This window comes from Apus apus, chromosome Z (assembly GCF_020740795.1).
Source record: "Apus apus isolate bApuApu2 chromosome Z, bApuApu2.pri.cur, whole genome shotgun sequence".
Taxonomy (NCBI): domain Eukaryota; kingdom Metazoa; phylum Chordata; class Aves; order Apodiformes; family Apodidae; genus Apus; species Apus apus.
In genome coordinates this window covers 68,001,551-68,022,452 of record NC_067312.1, presented here as the reverse complement: position 1 = coordinate 68,022,452, position 20,902 = coordinate 68,001,551, and the positions used below count along the sequence as shown (strand labels likewise).

The following is a 20,902-nucleotide window of genomic DNA, read 5'->3' as shown; positions in this document are numbered from 1 at the left end:
TGGTTCACCTTTCTTGCCTTGCCAAGGTTTTCTTCAGACAGGATATTGAATGCAAAGACTCAAGTTTCCATTTAATGATGGAGTCTGTCCATGCCTTAATATGTTTTTAGGTGACTGTTACTTTTGTGTCTAAGCTTTCTCTTATGTTTCCTTGTACCATCACTAGCCAGTAAGGTTTAGTATTCTTTTTGTTCTTTTTTAACATTGTGCTACTTTATTGATATGACCACACTATGACATGCTCTTTTGTACTGTTTAGTTTTAATCTTATGTTCTCATATTGTTCTGAATGTATTTTGCAAATTGTTTCCATTGGAATCTTCCTTTCCCTTTCTCTTTCTCTTTCCCTTTCTCTTTCTCTTTCCCTTTCTCTTTCCCTTTCTCTTTCCCTTTCTCTTTCCCTTTCCCTTTCCCTTTCCCTTTCCCTTTCCCTTTCCCTTTCCCTTTCCCTTTCCCTTTTCCTTTCCCTTTCCCTTTCCCTTTCCCTTTCCCTTTCTCTTTCTTTCTCTTTCTCTTTCTCTTTCTTTCTCTTTCTCTTTCCTTTTCCCTTTCCCTTCCCCTTTCCCTTTCCCTTTCCCTTTCCCTTCCCTCCTTACTTCCCTCCTTACTTCCCTCCTTAAAATACACATGGCAACAACATTAGAATAAGAAAGGATTAACATAACATTATGTGATTCTATTTTTACAGTTTATTGCTCCAATGTGTTTGTTGCTCCTTAGTCTTATTGCTGATGTTTGCTGTATTGTGTACTTAGGTCATATACTCATTTTATATGGAGTAACTATATGAGTGATGCATATTCTTGGTTTGTGGACAGAATTCTTCAGTCTGTCAGTTCCTCTAATTTCTTTGCTCAGTCTGCCCAGCCTCAAGGCTGAAGAACCATGTGGCTTGAGCCATTTGCATCCATATTACCTGTAGAAATTGAGCACAGATGTGATACATTTGCCTCTTTCTGTGAGCTTTCTTGGGCAGAGAAAAAATTACTTGCTCAAATTACAGTCAGAATTCAAGTCACAAGATTGCACTCAAATTGAAGCTCAAAACTCCAGCAGATGTGAGTTGTTAGTTCAGTGATTACAATTAAAACATTCAGCAAAAATCTTTACGTATTTTGCATTTATTTTGCTTGCACACTGACATTTTCTAGTGCTTTTTGAACTGTGTGCTTAATGTATGCTTTTTATGCTTGTTTTAGTCAAGATTTGTGGAATTCACACAGTGCACAGTAAGTAGGCTGCCATCTGCCTGTAGTATGCATATATTCTTCAAGTCAGAATCAAAGAGATGTAAGCAGCAGAAAGAATGCTTTGATGCTGAATAATAACTTCTTCTCCAAAGCATATGTCACAATGTAGATTTCATCTGGACAAGAAAGATTATGTAAAATAAAGGAAATTAACTCATAGCCTAAAAAAGATAAGACAAGCAGACTTTGGCAGGATAATGTAGATGCAGCTGGTGTGAGGGAAGTCACCAGCTAAATTCTATAGTTTAAATCATTTTTGAGGTATTAGTTTGATTTTTCCATCCTGTAAAGTTGGCCTCCAAAAATAAGTAACATTATGTTCAAGAAACTTTGAGTGAATAAAGCAATGAAAGCATTTACATTTTGATAACATAAAGCAGAGCCATCAACATATGGACAGAAAGCTGGATGTGTTATAAAAGAGCAGCTATATTCACTGTCCCCATGTCATCCCTGAATTTGGGTCATAGAATGACCAGGGACATGCCCATTCCATGACTGGCTAAGAGCTGATGCAGCTAATGACTGTCCAGGTTTCATCTTTGATCTTGTTATGTTAACCCAACTCTTGAGTGTTATCTAAGATGCCTTTTCCTCTCTTCTGTACCCCTCATTGGTTTGTGCCCTTGTTTAAGTATGCTGGTCTGCTCCACATTGTACACCAACATTAACCCAAATAATTCAAGTGTTTAACACTTAACTGTTCATGAAGTACATCACCCACTTTTTGTGGCTGATTCCAGTCAATGCTTGGGCCAGTTTTTTTCCTGTTACTTGAGCTAGAGAAAGGTTGTGGTCTCTGTGGTCTCCATGATTTCATGACAGGACAATTTTATTTGTAAATAAAGTAAAGTTGAAGGTGTTTGAAAAAAACAAACCACAACAAACTGGAATGTTTCTATCTTAAGTACATTGCTACTAAACATGACCTATTAGTAATCCTGATCAACAGTACCTGGTAGGGGGTCTGGCTTTTTGTACATATAATATACATAAATACTAAAGTCAAATCCTATTCCTGATTCGTCAGTCGTCTCATTAAATTCATCTGGACCACTCGCTTAGCTTTGAATTCTGAATATGCACGTGCATTTAAACTCTACTCAGGCTGACCTCCCAGTCTGGGTTAGATCTTAACAGTCCAATTTTTCCAACTGACCACAAAGGTTGCTGTCTGCTTCAAGAAATTTTATACCATTTGAGTGTAACGTTGTAAAAGTAGTGAGTGAAGGTGCTGTCGATACAACTTTAAAACACGTCACTGGTTTAGGACCTGACTTTTTAAAAAGTGATCTGGGTACTGAAAGCATAGGTTTTAAGACTTGAAGATTCAGGTACCTGAAACAGGATTTCAGGCAGCAGAGACAACACTTGTGGCTGAAAAATCTCTGCTCTGGTCAGTGGCTCTCTAGGCTGGGCAGCAGTCAGGAGGTGCTGCCTGATGTGGCTGGACACTTACTGGAAGGTGTTTGCCCTGAGCTGGTCTGGGTTCCCTGCCTGACAACACAGTTGGTGTCTCAGGAGCTGGTTCTGCTGAGGCTGAGCCCTCAGCAGCAAAGTGTGGAGTATTACCTAACAGGAGTGTTCAAAGCACAGCTAACACACCAGCAGAACCAGACCCCTGAAATAATATAACACACCCCTCATCCTCCACATTTTAATCTATTTTCACTTCCTGACAACCTTGAAGGTTCACTGAGTGAGAGAGAAGAAAGAGGGCCTGGATTTCATAACTCAGTGGTTCAGGCAGTCAGCAGCAAAATGGAGTCCCAGGTTGTGATCTCTGTTTTTGTTGTAACTTTTGTATTTTAGACTGATCAGTCACTAGATAAAATAAATAAAACCACTGTAGTATTTGGAGGACTTCTGCTATCTGTGGGACCTGGCCTATAAAATGCCTTAAGCAGTGTGCTGTATTGCTCACTTTTAATGATAGCGCTATTACTTTCCATCACTTTTAAACCAAAATGTGTACAAAACTACTGTGGTGGAAGATTTTCTTTTAGAAGGGAACCTGTACTTCCTTGGTACTTTGTCTACTGGTGGCATGATCATGGAATGCCAGTTATTTTTGCTGTGACAATTCCATATGGTTTCGTATTCCACTGCAGATAGCCTGAAGGGGACTTGCTGGCTTAACATCCAAGACAACCGCTGTGAAGTCAACATCAACGGTGCTACCCTGAAATCTGAATGCTGTGCTACTTTAGGAGCAGCCTGGGGCAGCCCCTGTGAGCGATGTGAATTAGGTATGCTCTCATATCCTGCATTGTACCCTGCATCTTCTGGGAGAAGAGAGGAGGAGCCACTAGACAGATTCATCATCATTTTCTGTACAGAAAAAAACAGACAACAGAAAAAAAACTATTAAATGAAGTTGTCTTATTTAGCATAACTTGTAAAATCTTCACAGTCGGAGATCATTCTAATAACTTTGAATTTACCAGGAAATAACATATGAGTAAATATTTTAATAATTATGTATGTTTTATCTCCAGAGAGACTGTGCATTGGGGTAGGGAAGTAAGGACTACAACAGTAAAGTGAAATACCTGATAAAAGTCTTGAGGGCTTTTTATGTTGCAGCTTGTTAACACTTTTTCCAGCTGTTTTCAAACACAGTTTATGTACAAATATTGATTGCAGAATAGTATTGCTATTGGATTACAGAGTTAGGTCTAGAAGTTGGAAACAGGAATGCCATGTGCTCTGGTTTGTGGAAAAAACACTGTGCTATATTCTCCCCATAAGGTTTGAATAATGCCACTTGCAGTTGAACCAGTGTCAGGATGTTTTAGACTTTAAATTGGAACAATAACTGTGTGCACATGTATCCCATCTAACAAGCATGGTGCAAACAACATCCAACAGAGCTCTTAACTGTGCAGTGCAGCATCAAGGAAAGTTTCTGCTTTGGATTCCAGGAAGCAGAATGGCCAGGTTGGACAGGTAAAAGTAATAAAAAACTAATGAATCTAGAGAGCTAATTATCTCAGACTAGGAACATTTGGCCATTTAATTTCCTATTATCTAAGTAGTTAAATTTCAGCAAGCTTTCATATCACTACATCTGACTACATTTTACATGCACATCCTAAAGTAATGTCCTTGCTCAGATCTTTGTTAAGCTACAGTGGAAGAAAAGCCTCTAGTGATAACTGGCATTATTAAAGCTTTAAATCTTCAGGCAACTTTTCAGGAAGTTTACCTCCCAGGTACATCTGAGTGCAGAGATTGATATGATTAGATGCTGTGCATTCTGATCTCCATTAAAGAAAGCACATGAGAAAGCAATTATCTAAAATTTAATTTCCTCAGCTATTCACTTGATGGAGGCTGGAGCACTCACCATCTTATACAGTCAAATTATTTGAGAATCCTGAGGGTACATTTGTTTTAAAATCATTTACTCCTGTATTTCTGTCATTCTAAAGCAGTAATAAATCTTTCTTCCTTGGTTTCAGACACAGCTTGCTCGAGAGGATTTGCCAGAGTGAAGGGTGTTACCTGTGAAGGTGAAGTTTTCCCTTCTTAGTCAACATGTCCCTTTTTTTTCCCCTTTCTAATATGTTGGTTTTGTCAGACATAATCCTATTGACCTTATATGGATGTCTTCACAAACAGTTCTCCTTATGCTGTTGGAGAATATCAAAATGATACAAAGAGAATGGAACTGCTCATTCAGAATACATTTAATCCCCTTAGTTTTTCCTTTCTGTCAGACATACCCATCATTTTATCTTAGAAGAGAGAATGTGGCATCTTAGTGCCCTGTGACTTGAAGATCTTGCAAGAGTCCCATGAGACTGAGCCAGACACTTGTTCAGAACAGTGTTCAAACCTGTCACAATCTGGTATTCGGGTATGTGGCAATTTTTTACGATCTTGCCAGGACAAAACAAAGATAACACAACATCGGGTGCACAAATGGGCACCGGGGCTGGCGTGTGGTCTTATGAGAGATGGGGCAGAACCCCCTTGCTTTCTAACACCCCTCACGGCAGCGGGAGGCTGGTGCGGCTGGATTCTGCCTTTCCTCCCCCGGGATGAGCCGCACGGCAGCTGCTCCCTTTATTGTCCAGCAGGACCTGAGAAGAAGTTTAAAGGTGATCCCAAATGGTGAAATTAAGACACAAACGAGGTCAGATGTCATGCACACAACAAACTTTTATTAGAGTAACACAGCAAAGTCCCTAGAGCGGATAGGACAGGGAGGAAAACAGAGAGAGAGAAGAAGGGAGAAAACAGAGACACAGAGGACAGCAAGTGAGAGCACAGTTACCACCACGATCCAGCGATGTCGTCGGTGGGGAAGTGGTTCCTGGTGGGGAAGTGCTTCCCTGCACCCACAGTGTCCCAGATTTTTATACAGTTCTTGCCCACTGCACCCCCACTTTTCTCCCTGAGTAAGTGAGAAAATCCTTCTATCTTCTCTGTGCTCCTCAGAGATAGCAGGGGGCAGGTATGATGCCAGGGGCTATGTAGTCTTTGTTTGGCTAACTGATGAGATCAGCCATTACAAAAGAGGAGGTTGAGACAACTGGCACCACAGGATTAGTTTACTGCAGTGGAGGTTCGGTCCTAGGAAGTGGCTTGAGACTGGCACTCTTTGTCTTGTCCTGCTAAGTCGGTGGTTTTCATATCAAGGCCTGGTTATCACTGGCTATTCTGCTCCCAACACCAGCTGTAGAACTGCTTTGTCTCCAATCTCAGCATGTCCCACACTGAACTCCCCACTTCTCAGGTACTCGTCGCAGGAGGGGAAGCAAAACAGTTAGGTGGGTTGCTGAGACATCTCTTTAGTCCATCAACAAATGTTGTTTAACTGTCAGATGCCACAAGACAGACAACAGATATCCTGAGTGCCAAAGTCCATCGTTTATCTCTTGGATTGTTCGAGACAAGCACTATACACCCTGAATGCCACAAAACCCTTGCACAGGATGGAGGAAAGCCTCTCCCTTCCTTTCACGTAGCTTAATTTCTCGATAAAGCTGCAGCTATCTCCATCACCTTAGCACCTAACTCACCTCTTTGTTTCCCCCACAGATGTGAATGAGTGTGACGTTTTCCCCGGGGTTTGTTCCAGTGGGAGGTGCGTTAACAGCAGGGGCTCGTTTCACTGCGAGTGCCCTGAGGGGCTGACCCTGGACGGCACAGGGCGAGTGTGCTTAGGTAAGAGTGCCCTCAATTCTGCCAGCCTTTTAGCTGTGTTGAAAACTGTTGCTGTCCAAAATTATTCTCAAAGGGGTGTGAAAGGATGTTTGGTGTGTTTGGTGTGTGACACAGGTTTCCTTGACCCTTAAAGGCATTTTCCCTTTTCTTATTTTAATGAAAAAAATACCTTTTATATTACAAGACATGTGCCTTCTAGTATGCAACACAAGTATTGTGCACTACGTCATGTGTTTCTGAAAGATGTTTATTTCCTGCATGATCCACAAGAATTTTAGTGCAAACATTTATTAGCAGTGTGTTGGCTGAAATTAGAAGTATAATCTTGGTGTGGAATAGTTCACAAGAAACCATGAGTATTCTTTGAACAGCTTCCATTTCTTATACTTGCTTCTAAATAGTTTAACTTCAGATGTTTATAGGGTACATTTTTATTATGAAACTACACAGCTTTTAAGGACATGTATGGAAAAAGTGCAGCAGCTCATCTGTGGTTTTTTTAGGTCTTGCAAAGCTTTTTTGCACTAAGCATTTAAGAGTTCTGTTAGGTTTGCTAAAACCTAACTTCCAGTCCAGCATATCACGTGAAACACTAATGCTTGTATTATCTTGAAAATACAGCTAGACCTCCAATCCATTTCAGTCATGTCAGGAGCCTCTAGAAAATGTCCATAAGTTATTCTGTAAGGCACAGTGTGTTGTTGTGATCTTCCTTACACACTGAAAATAATTCTCTTTTCTTAGAGGGCATTAAACTACCAATAATTTTCTCTATAGTATCAGAGACATCTTTGCTAGCACTGCTGTAATTGCTACTGTCCATTTCCCATTATTGGTAGTATCTGTCAGATTTTTGGAATTTCAGCAAAGAAATTCTGCTGTGTTGTAGAAATTCGCGTGTGAAGACTTAATCTATTTTTTAATTTATTTTTTTTTTTCTTAAACAAATAGTAACATTTTTTCTAAAAATCTTAAACTGTTTTTCTGTACTGAAGTACAAATAGGTGAGAAATCTGGAATGTACTGATGCTTCCAGATGGGTTATTAGTGTTGTTTTTTACTGTATGTGAGATGTATCAAATCTGATTTTTTCTGTGTGCAGATGGGTGTGTGGTGCTTTTCCTGAGAGTTGTGTATGCAAGTACAGATTTTGCTTGCACACTTGGTTGATCTCTCTTTTGGTTGACTTGCTTTTCTGAAAATGAGAACCTTGAGAATGAACATAATTAGTTTTTCTGGAAACCATGTTTTCTTCTACTAACTGGTGTTAAAGTAAGCCTAACAACAGTCAGCAGGTTTTTTCCTGTATTCCTTTATTATTAAATACATTTAATAATACAAACATAGGTACGTATTTACTTTTTTTTTACCATGAATGCGAATCAATTTGTATATGGGAAAGATGTGTTTCTGTCCTATTGAAAACCTAAAAAGCACAATTGTGTCAGAGTAACTGTATATTTCTTGATATTGAGAGCCAAGTAAATAGATGTTTGTACTTTTACGTGGTACAACGGATGTCTAGAAACTTAGCTATAGTGCAGTATTGGCAAATTCAAATGGTTGAGCGTTGTTCAGAAGTGTAGAGTCCTTAGCAGAAATCTGTCTCCCAGAAACCGCGCATCACATGTACTCATGTCTCAGAAATAGGTGATTCTGAAAGAGAGAAAGCTTTAGCAAAGGGGAAAATGCCTGTTTGTTGTTGTCAAATGAGCAGATGTTCGCATGGAGCAGTGCTACCTGAGGTGGGATGAAGATGAGTGCATTCAGTCTGTGCCCGGCAAGTTCCGCATGGATGCCTGCTGCTGCGCCGTGGGTGCTGCCTGGGGCTCCGACTGCGAGCAGTGTCCTAAACCTGGCACCAAGGAATATGAGGCTCTGTGCCCCAGAGGTCCTGGCTTTTCCAACAGGGGAGATATTTTAACTGGCAGGCCGTTTTATAAAGGTAAGGATTAATTTTTAGATCTAAAAATAAATTACAGGTACATCTGGGTGGATATTCTAAGAAAATTCCAGGATTTGTGGCTGTGATTCTTATGTACTTGAGATGAGAGATGTTGTAAAAATGTTTGCCTGAAAGAGCTGACCTTACAGGTGGGAAAGTCTCTGCTTGCAGGGTGCTCAAGAGTATTACAGGAGCCTGAAAGGAAAAGATATGAAGGTTGGATTTGAAAAGGAGGAAAAGGAAGTGACTTAGACAGGACTGAAGGGAGAAGAGCTCTAAATTATGAGAGCAACAGAAAATGTGCACCTTTTCTAAGACAGTGCTTTGCAAAGAGTGAGCTGAGGTTCAGCTGAAGTTCCATCAAGTCAGGGAGCCAGAAGTTAAACATAAAATATTACTAAAATTTGTCCAGGATTCTCTGAAAGAGACTGAAGACAGATGGGTTCTTTCTAGAACCCATGGTTTGCTGAATTAATCAGTGACTAAAAGGAAAAGTTATGAGGGCACTCATAACAAGGAACTGAAGTGATAAAGAAGTAAATTAAAGTTTTTTGTCCAGTTTTTACTGCTTTACCTTCTGTAGAGAAAAACAAAACCGAAGAGACTGGAAAATCTTACTAAGTCAGATCTCAGATATTTTAGGTGCTTGAGATCTGAGATGAAGTAAATTTCAATATGCAGAAACTGAGGTGATCCTTATATGTTTTAGTGTTTTATTTGTTTTTGAAAGAGTGTATTCTGAAGCATTTGTCTTGAAATATGTTGAGGAGCTTGAGAAAACTTTAGCAGATTGGACATCTGCTTCACCATAAGTAGGCTCTGATTTTCAGGAGTTACTACTCTCAAGCAAAGCTCTGAATGTTCAGTCATTATTTACTGAACAAGAAGGAATTTTATAATAATAAATGTGCTCATTTTATTAAAATGTATTTAATTAACAATAATAATTTTTTTATTGTTGAATAATAATAAAATCCTGTCCACTCCAGTTTTTTTTTAACATTTTGCTTCTTACTTCTGCTTTCATATTTGCACCAAACTTTTCTTCCATTCAAACTAATTCATAGGAGATAGAAGTTTTATCAAAGATAATTCTTGATTCAGGACATCAATTCAGCAAATTATATCACAGAGTGTAAGAGAAGCTCATTCAAGTTTCTAAATGCTGCTGGAGGGGTACATATGAGAGAGGCTGACACATTAATAACTTTTATCTGTCAGATGCAAGATCCTTTAACAGGCTGTGTTATCCAGCTGTCTAGGAAAACAAATTTAGAAAAGGTGAAACATTTAATCTGATAATTCTACAAAATGAAACCTGCCCTTTTCTGTAGTGGGCTCCAGATACCACTTTGGCAATCTAAATTTATAAAAAACCCAGTCAACCAGTCAGAGGTTACATCTTTTACAAGTTGTCTTAGGAACACCATGAATATTCATTGTGTTAGAAAGCTCAAATACAGCTCAGTGCATATATTGGCACCATGGGCAAAAGAGTCTCATACATGGAATTTTCCTGAATTTGGTTGATTGATCTAAACTTAACATAAACTTTTAATTACTGGTCTGGGTATTGAGAAGCAAAGAGAACATCGACAACTCAAGAGTTAGGGAAACATCTTTTCTTCCCTACTCCCAGGCTCAACTTCAGCCCAGTACCTCTCCTGCACCCTTTCTGGTCTCCAGCCCTCCATGGATGAGGAATTTGGCAGCACAGGACTTTGGCAACACTGCGACAGTTCCTCTTTGTCACCCCTTGTTGCTTAGCCTTTTCTTTCACTGCTCCTTCACTCTTATTCATTTCCTGTGCCCTGGCATGGGTTCCTCCGTGGGAGAGAGGCCCTTGGGGGTGCTCTTGCTCCAGCATGTGTTGTCCACAGCCCATACTCCTTCAGGATGTCCCTGCTGCAGCATGGATCACTCACTGGTCATGGTGTCTCAGGGATCTCCCAACTCCAGCAGGGGTTGCATATGGTTCACAATCCTTCATAGGTGTTTCTGCCCCAGCATGCATCCTCCATGGGCCACTGTCTGTCAAGATGTGCCTGCCCCTGCTTGGGTCATCTAAAGGCCCCAATCTCTCAGGCATGTCCCTGCACTAGCATAGGTCACTCGCAGGCTGCAGTCCCTCAGGGCTGTCTCTGCCCTGACATAGGTCTTCCAGGGATGGTAGTCCTTCAATACAATTGGTAAGAAGGAACAGGAAATTCCCATTAATTATATAGAAATTTATGCTTAACAGTGCTCTTTTCTTTTGTTCTTATTTCATAGATATCAATGAATGTAAAGTGTTCCCTGGTATGTGCATGAATGGTAAATGCAGAAACACGATTGGAAGTTTCAAATGTAGGTGTAACAGTGGGTTTACTCTAGATATGGAGGAAAGAAACTGTACAGGTAAGTCTTTCATTTTCCCCAGTTTGTCCTAGAATCATGGAATAGTCCAGGTTGAAATGGACCTCAAAAGATCATCTGCTCCAGCCGTTTGACAGAAGGAGAGCTGAGATGAGATAAGATTGTCTGGCAACCTGGCAATCTTGAAAATAACCAGCGATGGGGACTCCACCACATCCCTGGGGCATTTTAAAGGAACTTGCACTTGTTACATAACATGATGATCTGGAAGCTTAATGTCATTAATTTAATTCAAATTCTTAAGAGCTTAATTTTTAAAGAGTAGGGCCAACTATCTGAAGTTTGTCAAGTTTTTTTTCTTTAAAAAATACGTTCTTTTAAATTGGTGTTAAAGATGCTCAGTTGTGCTCTGTCAGTACAACCTGAGAAGTCAATAAATATTACCAGTGAAGCCAGGTTCAACATTTGAACATATAGATTATCTTAATTTACATTTCGTATTCTCTTTTCATTGTATTACCAAATTAATTTAGAGACTCCACTGCAAATTAATTTTCATTTAGATTGACAGCCAAAGCACACACAGAGGCACATCTGCAGTTCTGACATCAGTGCAATGTTAAGAAGAGATGGGCATTTAATTTAAAAGTTTAATATTTTGTTATTTACTGCCTGGAAACACTGAAACAGAAAACAAGCCTGACATTTTTCTGGTTATGAGAACCTGGATGCCTGCATTGTGGGTGGTTCTGTGCTCAAAATGAAGGAGGTTTTGTTACACCACACAGGCGTCTATGAATGAGTCTGAGTAATATGAAGTGTGGGTGGTAAGGCATGTTAACTGAGGTTGGTCTGAATGTTAATGTTGCCCTAACTGGTGATTTCCTTGTTTTTATAGTGATTGCATTGATGAGAAAAGCATTTAGCAAACTTTATTTCTATACTAACAAGAATAGGTCAGAAAACTTCTCCCTGCAGAAATTTGTTTTGGTTCTGTTTTCCATTGGAAGTTTGTTCTGATGAAAATGCTCCACTAAGCAGCTGTAGAGAGCCAGGTTTTATTAAACAGGAGACTTCTTTTTTTTTTTTTTTTAATTAGCAACAAAATATTTCATAAAGCCTGCAGGAGCCCAGATACTCTGCAACATCCCAGACCTACCACCTGGGTTACCATCTGACACCTCCACACATCTGTGTGGGAACTAAACTATCTACTCCAGGCAGAAACCTGGCCGTGGGGAGTGACAGAGAGGTGAAAGAGACTCTTGCATGTGGTGAAAAAAGAACTGTTTTAAATCTTTAACAGTTTCTTCAGTTAAATTTATACCTGACTAGTTTTCCTCAGCCATAAATACAAAGGAGTCTGCTGCCCAGCTGAACACCTTCCTGCAAACATGTTGATTCTCTTCTCTGATTCCTTGCTCCCTGGACTTCTTGGTTGACAGAACCAATCCTAAGACCTGTCCTGGACTAGCATGTCTTCATTGTTTTAAATATTCTGTTATTTTTATTTTCTGTAAAGACTTCATTATTTCATAGTATGTAGAAATTAATGACATAGTAGTGAATGAAGCTGAAGGTAGAGGCTATAGTGGAAAACATGAAACAAAGACACTGAGCCCTAGCTGACCCCAAAAGCACTGGAGGTAGAGTAAGGGAGACGGAAGTCTGGTAAGATTTGAGGAGGTAGTAAGTAACAGGCTATCCAGTTCTTTCCAGTTCTCTCCTTCAACAGTGACCAGTTTCACTGCATCATACCCATGTTACAAGCTCTTCAGCTTCCTGCCTCACTACCAGTGTGTCTTACAAAGAGATCACCTCTCTCTTCTCCTTTTACATTCTACACACTTTCTATAGTTTTCCACAGTAATTTTAATTCAAACTTTGCCAAGATGACAAGTGACCTGTAATTCTAGCTTTCAAAGGAGCTAATCTAATTCATAATGAAAACAGTATATATAAGCTTATAATGCTATTACTGGATTAATGTGTTCATAATAAGCAATGTAATATCAATGGCACTGTAGTCATGGAGTCAGTTGGTACCTCTGTAATAATAACAACTCAGCATTTATTAGTTATTCATTTCCTTAGAAATATAACCTAAAATTACATTTAATGGAAGTCTACTTGTTACACAGTTTAATCTACAGTTGAGTCCTCTGAAGGCACTGCATTATGAATCTTTAAGAAACAGTTTAACGTAATCAGATACTCCTTTAAAAGTTCATAGTATTAATATAATGTTAATAATGGTGAAGTGTTCACTCTGTGAAAAGCAGGATAACCTTAATTTGATTTTTCTGCCTCTCCACTACTGCAAAATAGACATTGATGAGTGCCGGATCTCTCCAGACTTGTGTGGAAGTGGTACTTGTGTCAACACTCCTGGAAGCTTTGAGTGTGAGTGCTTTGATGGTTATGAAAGTGGATTTATGATGATGAAGAACTGTATGGGTAAGTGTTGCCAGGATCACCTGGAGTCTGTCCATTTACTGTACAAAGCCTGACTGTACTCTATGCTATACCAGCTCTGCTCCAGTGAACACTTCATATGTGTAATTATTGTGGCTTCTTGAACAAATGAGACAGGTATACAGTTTAAAGGACAGATAAATGAGCTATTGATACAGCTTTGCTTGTACTTTTTGCTAAATACTTTTACATGTTTCTGTGTAAATATTTTAGAATGGCAGCAACTAATCATTCACGTAGTTTAAAAATAACTAAGGGGGTATCCAAACTTTTGATGAAGTTAGGAATAGAAGGCTGAAGTTTCAAAAGTAGTGTGATTCATTGCTCTTCTTGCACTCATGAAATTCTGAGACTGTTTCCTGAAAAACAACATCTCTCTGATATGTGTAAAGTTGTAACAATAGTTATGGAGACACCAAAAGTTACTAGCCATCTTAAAAAATCTTAAGTTGGTATTGTGGAGTATTTCATTAAATACATCATTAAATATATAATGAATAATGAAAATGAAGTCTGTGATTTTCGTCTTGGTGAGGTTAAATGGGTCCTCTTCCTTGCTCTTCTTAAAGATTGGATTGACATTTCCTCTCCTCCTGCCCTAACAATCCTTGCCTAATTCCTTCTTGCCTAATGAGCTTTCAAGGTTGGCTAGCAGTGGCTTCAAAATCACATTTGCCAGCTCCCTCTCAGCACTCATGGGTCTTTTCCATGTCCTTTGTCAGCAGTTCTTGTCCCCCAGTTGCCCTTATCTTTTTGTTCTTGCTGTTACACCCTTCACATCACTTGCCAGCATCAATTCCTGGTGGATTTGGCTTCCCTGACCCCATCCCCGCATCCTCTGTTATTTCTCCTGCATCACTCATTCCTGCTTTTGCCTATTTTATGCTTCCTTTTTGTGTTTGAGTTTTGTCAGGAGCTTTTGTGCTTGTAATTGAGCTCAAATACGTTGTCCTGTGCCCCTGTGTGTCAGGAGGCTGTGCAGGCTTCGTGTCACTCTTACTTGATTTCCTGCAAATTGTGATGCTTTTAGACTGCAGAGGTAATTGCTTGAATTGCAGGTGAATATAATGAAGAAGCCATACGGTGGAAGATTAATTGCCTTTAGGAGAGGCAAATGCCATAAATCAGTATTGAATGGTGAAGATACATTTTCTGTAAGACAGAGGCAGGGAAGCAAGATGGCAGATTAATAAGCAGAGAGTGAGGAGTTCAGAAGAGAACTTACTTCTTGAGGGCCTTTTGCAGAAACTAAGAAAGGGAGCACATGTTGCTCAATAAAAATATTTTGGAGCTCTGAGGACTATCCAATCAGGGATACGAATAGGAAAAGAGATGTTGATTTCTAATATCAGGGAGTTTCTCCTCTCATATGAATAACCTGCAAAACCCTATTATATCTAAACTAAAATCTCAGGCTAATGAAAGATAACACTGGCCTGCCTATCTGAGTAAGGTCTCTAGTTTCAAGGATGGGTAGTCATAATGATTCCAGGGAGTCCAAAAGTGTGAGTGCATATTTGTTGTGTCCTTTGTCTCCTAGAATACTTGATTTTCAATGATGAATTTCTGGTTTTCATGAGGAGAAAAATAGAAATTTTTAGAGCTAATAATGCCTAGGTTTTTATTTGCCCTGTTACGCAGTATGAGGAAATGAGCAGCACTGCTTCAATGAAGTAATCCTTTTATTTCTGACATCTGGATTTTCTCACTTACAGACAGTGATAATTGCTTTTCTCTTTGTTGTTCCTTAGTAATGATTTTGTATTTGTTTATCATGATTTCTTTGCAGATATTGATGAATGTGAACGCAACCCTCTGCTGTGTAGAGGTGGCACATGTGTGAACACTGAAGGGAGTTTTCAGTGTGACTGTCCCTTGGGACATGAGCTGTCACCATCACGTGAGGAATGCATAGGTGAGTTTCAACTCAGAATAGCAGTCTTCAGCTTTCTAAGACCGGTGATCATTTGTGCTTAGAAAACTTCTTGTCCCTGCCAAAGAGACGGGCTCGGGAAAATCTTACTCAAATTCACAGTCGTCCTTGTATATGATTATGATAAAATTAAAATCTTACAACAGATCCTGTTATTTCCAGTGCCTTTAATGCTTGATTTCAAGGAGGAGTATTTTACCAGGCCTTTTAGGGATTATTTAGCAACTTAAAGGACTGCACCAATCATGTTGGCAGCTTTTAAGCAAAATACAAGCACAATATGAACTTCGTTCCTACAGTCACAAAAAAGTATAGTCCCGTACTGAAATGCAGCTCTCCTTTTTGCACATGATTCACCAAAATGGTGAAAAAATGCAAAATACATAATGCATATTGTCTCTTTGGTTTCTGTGTTTGATGCATGGTTGCTCCAAGAGTTGGTTTAAACCATCAGACTGTTCAGTTAATGCTGACAGAACAGAAACAAATAAGATAAAACCTTTGGACACCAGACACTGGTGTAAACATACTATTCAGAGCTTCATGCCTTTGAATGGAACATCCTAAGAACAAGAAGAAAATGTAGAAAGCCTGAGAGCCACAAGTTTAAAGTGTCACCACTCACCCACTTTCTATGGCATTTGAGCAGTTAGTTTGCACCTGAATAGCATGTAATTGATACAAATTATTCTTTTCCAGATGTAAATGAGTGCTCCTTAAGTGCCAATCTCTGCAGAAATGGCAAGTGTGTCAACATGGTTGGAACATATCAGTGTTCCTGCAACTCTGGGTACCAGGCAACTCATGACAGACAAGGTTGCATAGGCAAGTGTTGTACACCTTCACCCATATATTTGTGCTTTGGCTTATAGTGTTTCATCTGTCTTTGTTTTTATTTAAGTTCATTCACTCATTCCAAAACTGAGCAGGCTCAGCTGCTCATCTGCTATTAGGTCTGTCATGACCTCCTGTGGACCCTTCTTTTCCCTGAGAGATATAAAGAAGGTGTAAAAAGACTGTTGCTGTACTGAACTCTGCAGATTATTTAGAGAAAAAGTATTTCTTATCACACTACTCTATTAAAATTAGAGGCTTGAAATAACAATCAGAAAATAAGTATTGATTTCTTCAGCAAGAAAGAAGAGCCCCATTCATTGATAGTATCTCTTTCACTTTTTCTCTTTATATATTGCTTAAATCTTTCACTATAGTAATACTGAACTATGTAGGTGTCATGATATTGGTAAGGAGGACAGAAGTATTGAGAGTTTATTTGTTGGGTTTTAAAATATTTTTTTTTGGTAAAAATAATAATTTGTGCTACATTACGAACTTTATTGAAACCTGTTTCTCAGGGTTTTTCTTCTTTCCTTTCCACATGTTGTGTTTTGCACTTTTTTTACATTCCTAGTAATAGGAGGATGAACAAAAGCAACAACTAAAAGTAGACACTTGTTTCCAGAGATGAGATTGCAGTTGAGAGAAAGCTGAACAAAATAATAATCCGAAAAAGTGGAGTGCGAATAAAAATTCAAAATCATATAACTGATAAACTGTTTCATCTGCTAAGTAAAATGAAATTTTCCTTATAAACATAGACTGACTGCTACTATTGTTGGTTCCCCAGATATTGATGAATGTATGATAATGAATGGAGGCTGTGACACCCACTGCACTAACTCAGAAGGCAGCTATGAATGTAGCTGCAGTGATGGCTATGCCCTAATGCCAGATGTCAGGACATGTGCAGGTAGGTTTTAATATCTTAAAAGTTCCAGCATTGTCTCTTTCAGCCAATATAAACATGGTATTCTTTTAACCAGTCTGTACAGAATTATTATATATATATATTTTTTTAATCCAGATATTGATGAATGTGAAAACAATCCAGATATCTGTGATGGTGGGCAATGCACTAATATTCCAGGGGAGTATCGCTGTCTCTGTTATGATGGATTTATGGCTTCTATGGACATGAAAACTTGTATTGGTAAGTAGATGTACACACTGAATTTAATGCAAGTCTAAAAATTCTGCAGCTAATGTTTTAGAATGTTTGCCTGAATCCTTGAAAGTGGGTATTGCAACTATGTATATTATTTTAAAAAAATAGATCTTTCTTGCCTGTCACTATAGTTGTCAAAAGAGTAGAAAAAATTTTGAAGAGTCCAAAAAGGTGAAGAAAATGACCTAGTTCCAAAAATATAAGTGATTTAATTGTAATTATTTGATTCCTTTAAAACATATCCATTGAGAAGACACTGAGTGTCCAAGCATTTTATTCTGTCTTTTGTGAATGTTTTATAGTTACTCCCTCAAGTACAGAAAATTATCATGAGGAAATTAAATGTGTTGTCTGAAATTAACATATATAAGGTTCCTATTGTTTCATATTTTAGGTTGGTTTTGGCTATATTAATAGCATCTTGTTAAATTTTGTGAGCATCTGTCAAACAAGCCTTCACTTTGCAACTGTGCACACTGACACAGGCACATGCACTGAGGAGAAACTAGTTATATGTAATGCTGAGCAAAGCTGTTCTGAGTTGGTTTTGTCTTGTATCTTCCGTAGTTAGAGTCGAATTTAAGATTTTCTTTTCACCTTCACTTTTATGGTATTCTAGGTTCTTGTTTTCAGTTATGCACACATACTCCATGTTTGCACAACCGACTTGAAAGTTTAGAAATTGTCTTTTCAATAGATTTTTCATATTGGCTATGTTAGTGGCTTTAAAATCAAAATACTTTTTTCATTTTATCCACAACTTCTCTTAAGTTTTCTTCACTAGGAAAACAGTATCTCATATTAAATGTGAATTTCTGCCATGTATGTAATTGCATTCATTGCTAACAGCATCATCCAGTTTGCCAAAAAGCCTTTGGGGTAACTAGAGTTTCATGCTGGACCTAACACTACTTTCAGCAAACTACTCAATTTTTTTTCAGCATAATGTTTGCAATAACTTGTATTCATTTGTCACTATGTTGAACTAGATGTTCTTTGCCATTTAAGTAGTGTAAAACTTGAGATATTTAAATAAATATCTCAATATTTATACTTGAATAAAGTAAAAAAGCTGACTTAAGTGTAGCCCATAAAAAGACTATGTTTTAATTTCAAATTTTTAACCAGTTATTTGATTATAAACTATTCAACTTTCAAATGAGGTAAATTGTGGAATAATGTTAAAATCTTGTATTATAGTTGCAAGCCTATACTGAAGATTTAGTATGCAGTAAAAGAACGTAAGACACAGTTCAGGTACAAACTCCTTCCTTAGGAGAGGCTTTCCTCCTAATGGAAAATTTTTATCATATATGCAACACACAGGCAAATTGGGAAAAACAAGGAGACATCAGTAGCAAACTTACCTCTCACTATTGAAACTCCAGTCAGCATCAAGACAGTGAGTGTTGAGGTGTCTGGAAAGGGGGTCTGGAACAAGGGCACATCTACAGGCCTGTGACATTTTTCTTTTTCCACCCCCCCAAAAAAAAGGTTGTGGGAAAACCCTTCTGGTTGTGGCTCATCACTGGTTCTTTCTGCAAGTGTCTTTCCCCACTCTACCTGCAGTTTGTCTTCTTGAACGTTACCTTAGTGGTGGCTTTGTGTCTTTGTATGTACTAGAAATAGCTCTAACCTTTGCAAGCATTTCTTCTCAAGGGCATGCTCTTAATGTCTAGGATTCAGTCAGAGAGTCACAGAGTGGTCAGGGTTGGAAGGGTCATCTGAAGATCCTCTAGTCCTAAGCCCTCTGCTGGAGCAAGGTCACCTACAGTAGATCACATAAGAAAACATTCAGATGAGTTCTGAATGTCTTCAGAGAAGGAGACTCCACAACCTCTCTGGGCAGCCTGTTTTTTCTTAGGTTTAGCTTGAACCTCCTGTACTCCAGTTTGTAAACATTGCCCCTTGTCCTGTCACTGGACACTGGAAAAGCGGCTGGGACCCATTCTCCTGCACCTGCCCTATAGATATTTATAAGCGTTGATGAGATCCCCCCTGAGCCTCCTTTTGTCTAAGCTAAGCAGCCCGAGCTCTCTCAGCCCATCCTCATAGGGCAGATGTCCCATTCCTCTCATCAACGTTGTGGCCTTGTGCTGGACTCTTTTCAGTAGTCCCTTGTCCTTTATGAACTGGGGAGCCAGAATTGGACACAGTATTCCAGATGTGGCCTCACCAGGGCGGAATAGAGGGGCAGGATGACCTCCTTCGACCTACTGGCCACATTCTTCTTAATGCACTCCAGGATGCCATTGGCCTTCTTGGCCATGAGGGGACATGGTTGCTTCATGGTCAGCCTGTTGTCCACCAGGACCTGGAGGCCCTTCTCCCTAGAGCTGCTTTCTAACAAGTCAGCCCCCAACCTGTACTGATACAGGGGGTTGTTCCTCCCCAAATGCAGCGGCCTACACTTGCCCTTGTTGAATTTCATTAAGTTCCTCCCTGCCCGACTCTCCAGCCTGTCCAGGTCATGCTGGATGGCAGCACAGCCTTCTGGTGAGTCAGCCACTCCTTTCAGCTTTGTACCATCATCAAACTTACCAATTATGCACTCTCTCCAGGTCATTGATGAATATATTGAACAAGGCTGGACCCAGTACTGACCCCTGGGGGACTCTACTACACACAAATCTCCAACTAGACTGCCCCAGTTATCACAACTCTGAGCTGTTACTGGCAACTTTTTTCATTCCTACTTAATCTCAGCTTTGATAGAAGTTTTGATTTTTCTTCCTCTCTTGAAATGTCTTGAAGTTTCTTTCAGCTTCTTTTACAATCTTGTTAGTTGTCTGCAAGGACCTGGCCCCACCACACGCACACACACGTACTAAGAGTTTCCTATTTGATATCCTTTATAGTTCAAGCTTTTCCAATGTGATTTTGGAAGAAGCAGGCCAATTCTTATGTTTCAGGGGTGTCTCAGCAAGCAGAACTACAGAGGTAAGTGCAGCTTCTACAGCTAAGGGCACTTAGAGCATGGCAGCTTTCCTTTGCCTCTTAGCATGACAGCTGAATATAGTAGGGAAATGAAGGCCACTGTAATGAGAATATTTAGAATACTGATTAAACCAGCCCAGTTTTAAAATGCAAACCTGTTTTTTACTGAATTCAGTTAGTAAAATATTGATCATTATCAGTGCACATACAAAACTGTTAGCTTTTAAGAATCGTGTTCTGAATTACATGTAAGTACCCAATGCCACAGAGCTGTTTTCTGCATTTACTGGCTTCCAATCCTTGGTGTTGCTTAATCACGAAGTTCAAGGTGAATTACCTTATTTTCCTGTCTTGGCAGTCATTCTTCTGGTGTACAGGTGAGGTTCTACTGCCTATCTAGAGGCACTTGTGCTTGTATTGTTCTTTATTTGACAGCCTCTATGACTTTGATCTTTCCTTCATGCAGCTACACCCATCATTCTTTGTCCTTTTGTCAGTCTCCTTGCTCACATCCTTATGCAAAACTGTCTGGCTGAGCCATCACAGTAGGATCAGTGATCTTTAAGGTCTTCTCCAGCCAAGGTGATTCTGTTGTACAATACTTAGATACTATTGCTATTAACACTATTTTAGTGTGCTTATAGTAGTGTTTACAGCAAGCCAATATTAATTATACCCCAATTAATACAATTCTAATTTATATGTGATGTGGACTTCTGCTTTGGCTGCAATACATGAAGTCTTACTTCATTCAAAAGGACAACTCCAAATACCAGAAATCCCAGTTTTGTCCACAGTACAGTGACTCTCTTTGATGTCATAGACTG

At 39.2% G+C, this 20,902-nt stretch overlaps 1 protein-coding gene across 2 annotated transcripts in view; it reads left to right on the top strand.

Annotated features, from left to right (window-relative positions):
* The window catches only part of FBN2 (fibrillin 2), a 160,306-nt gene that overhangs the window by 87,936 nt on the left and 51,468 nt on the right, over window positions 1–20,902 (top strand). For both annotated transcript variants that reach the window (XM_051642419.1, XM_051642418.1), the window contains exons 21-30: window positions 3,362–3,499; window positions 4,715–4,765; window positions 6,300–6,425; window positions 8,143–8,370; window positions 10,642–10,767; window positions 13,054–13,182; window positions 14,990–15,115; window positions 15,833–15,958; window positions 16,761–16,883; window positions 16,998–17,123. In XM_051642419.1, coding sequence (XP_051498379.1) covers window positions 3,362–3,499; window positions 4,715–4,765; window positions 6,300–6,425; window positions 8,143–8,370; window positions 10,642–10,767; window positions 13,054–13,182; window positions 14,990–15,115; window positions 15,833–15,958; window positions 16,761–16,883; window positions 16,998–17,123 — 1,299 coding nt within the window. The remainder of the gene's footprint in view (window positions 1–3,361; window positions 3,500–4,714; window positions 4,766–6,299; window positions 6,426–8,142; window positions 8,371–10,641; window positions 10,768–13,053; window positions 13,183–14,989; window positions 15,116–15,832; window positions 15,959–16,760; window positions 16,884–16,997; window positions 17,124–20,902) is intronic.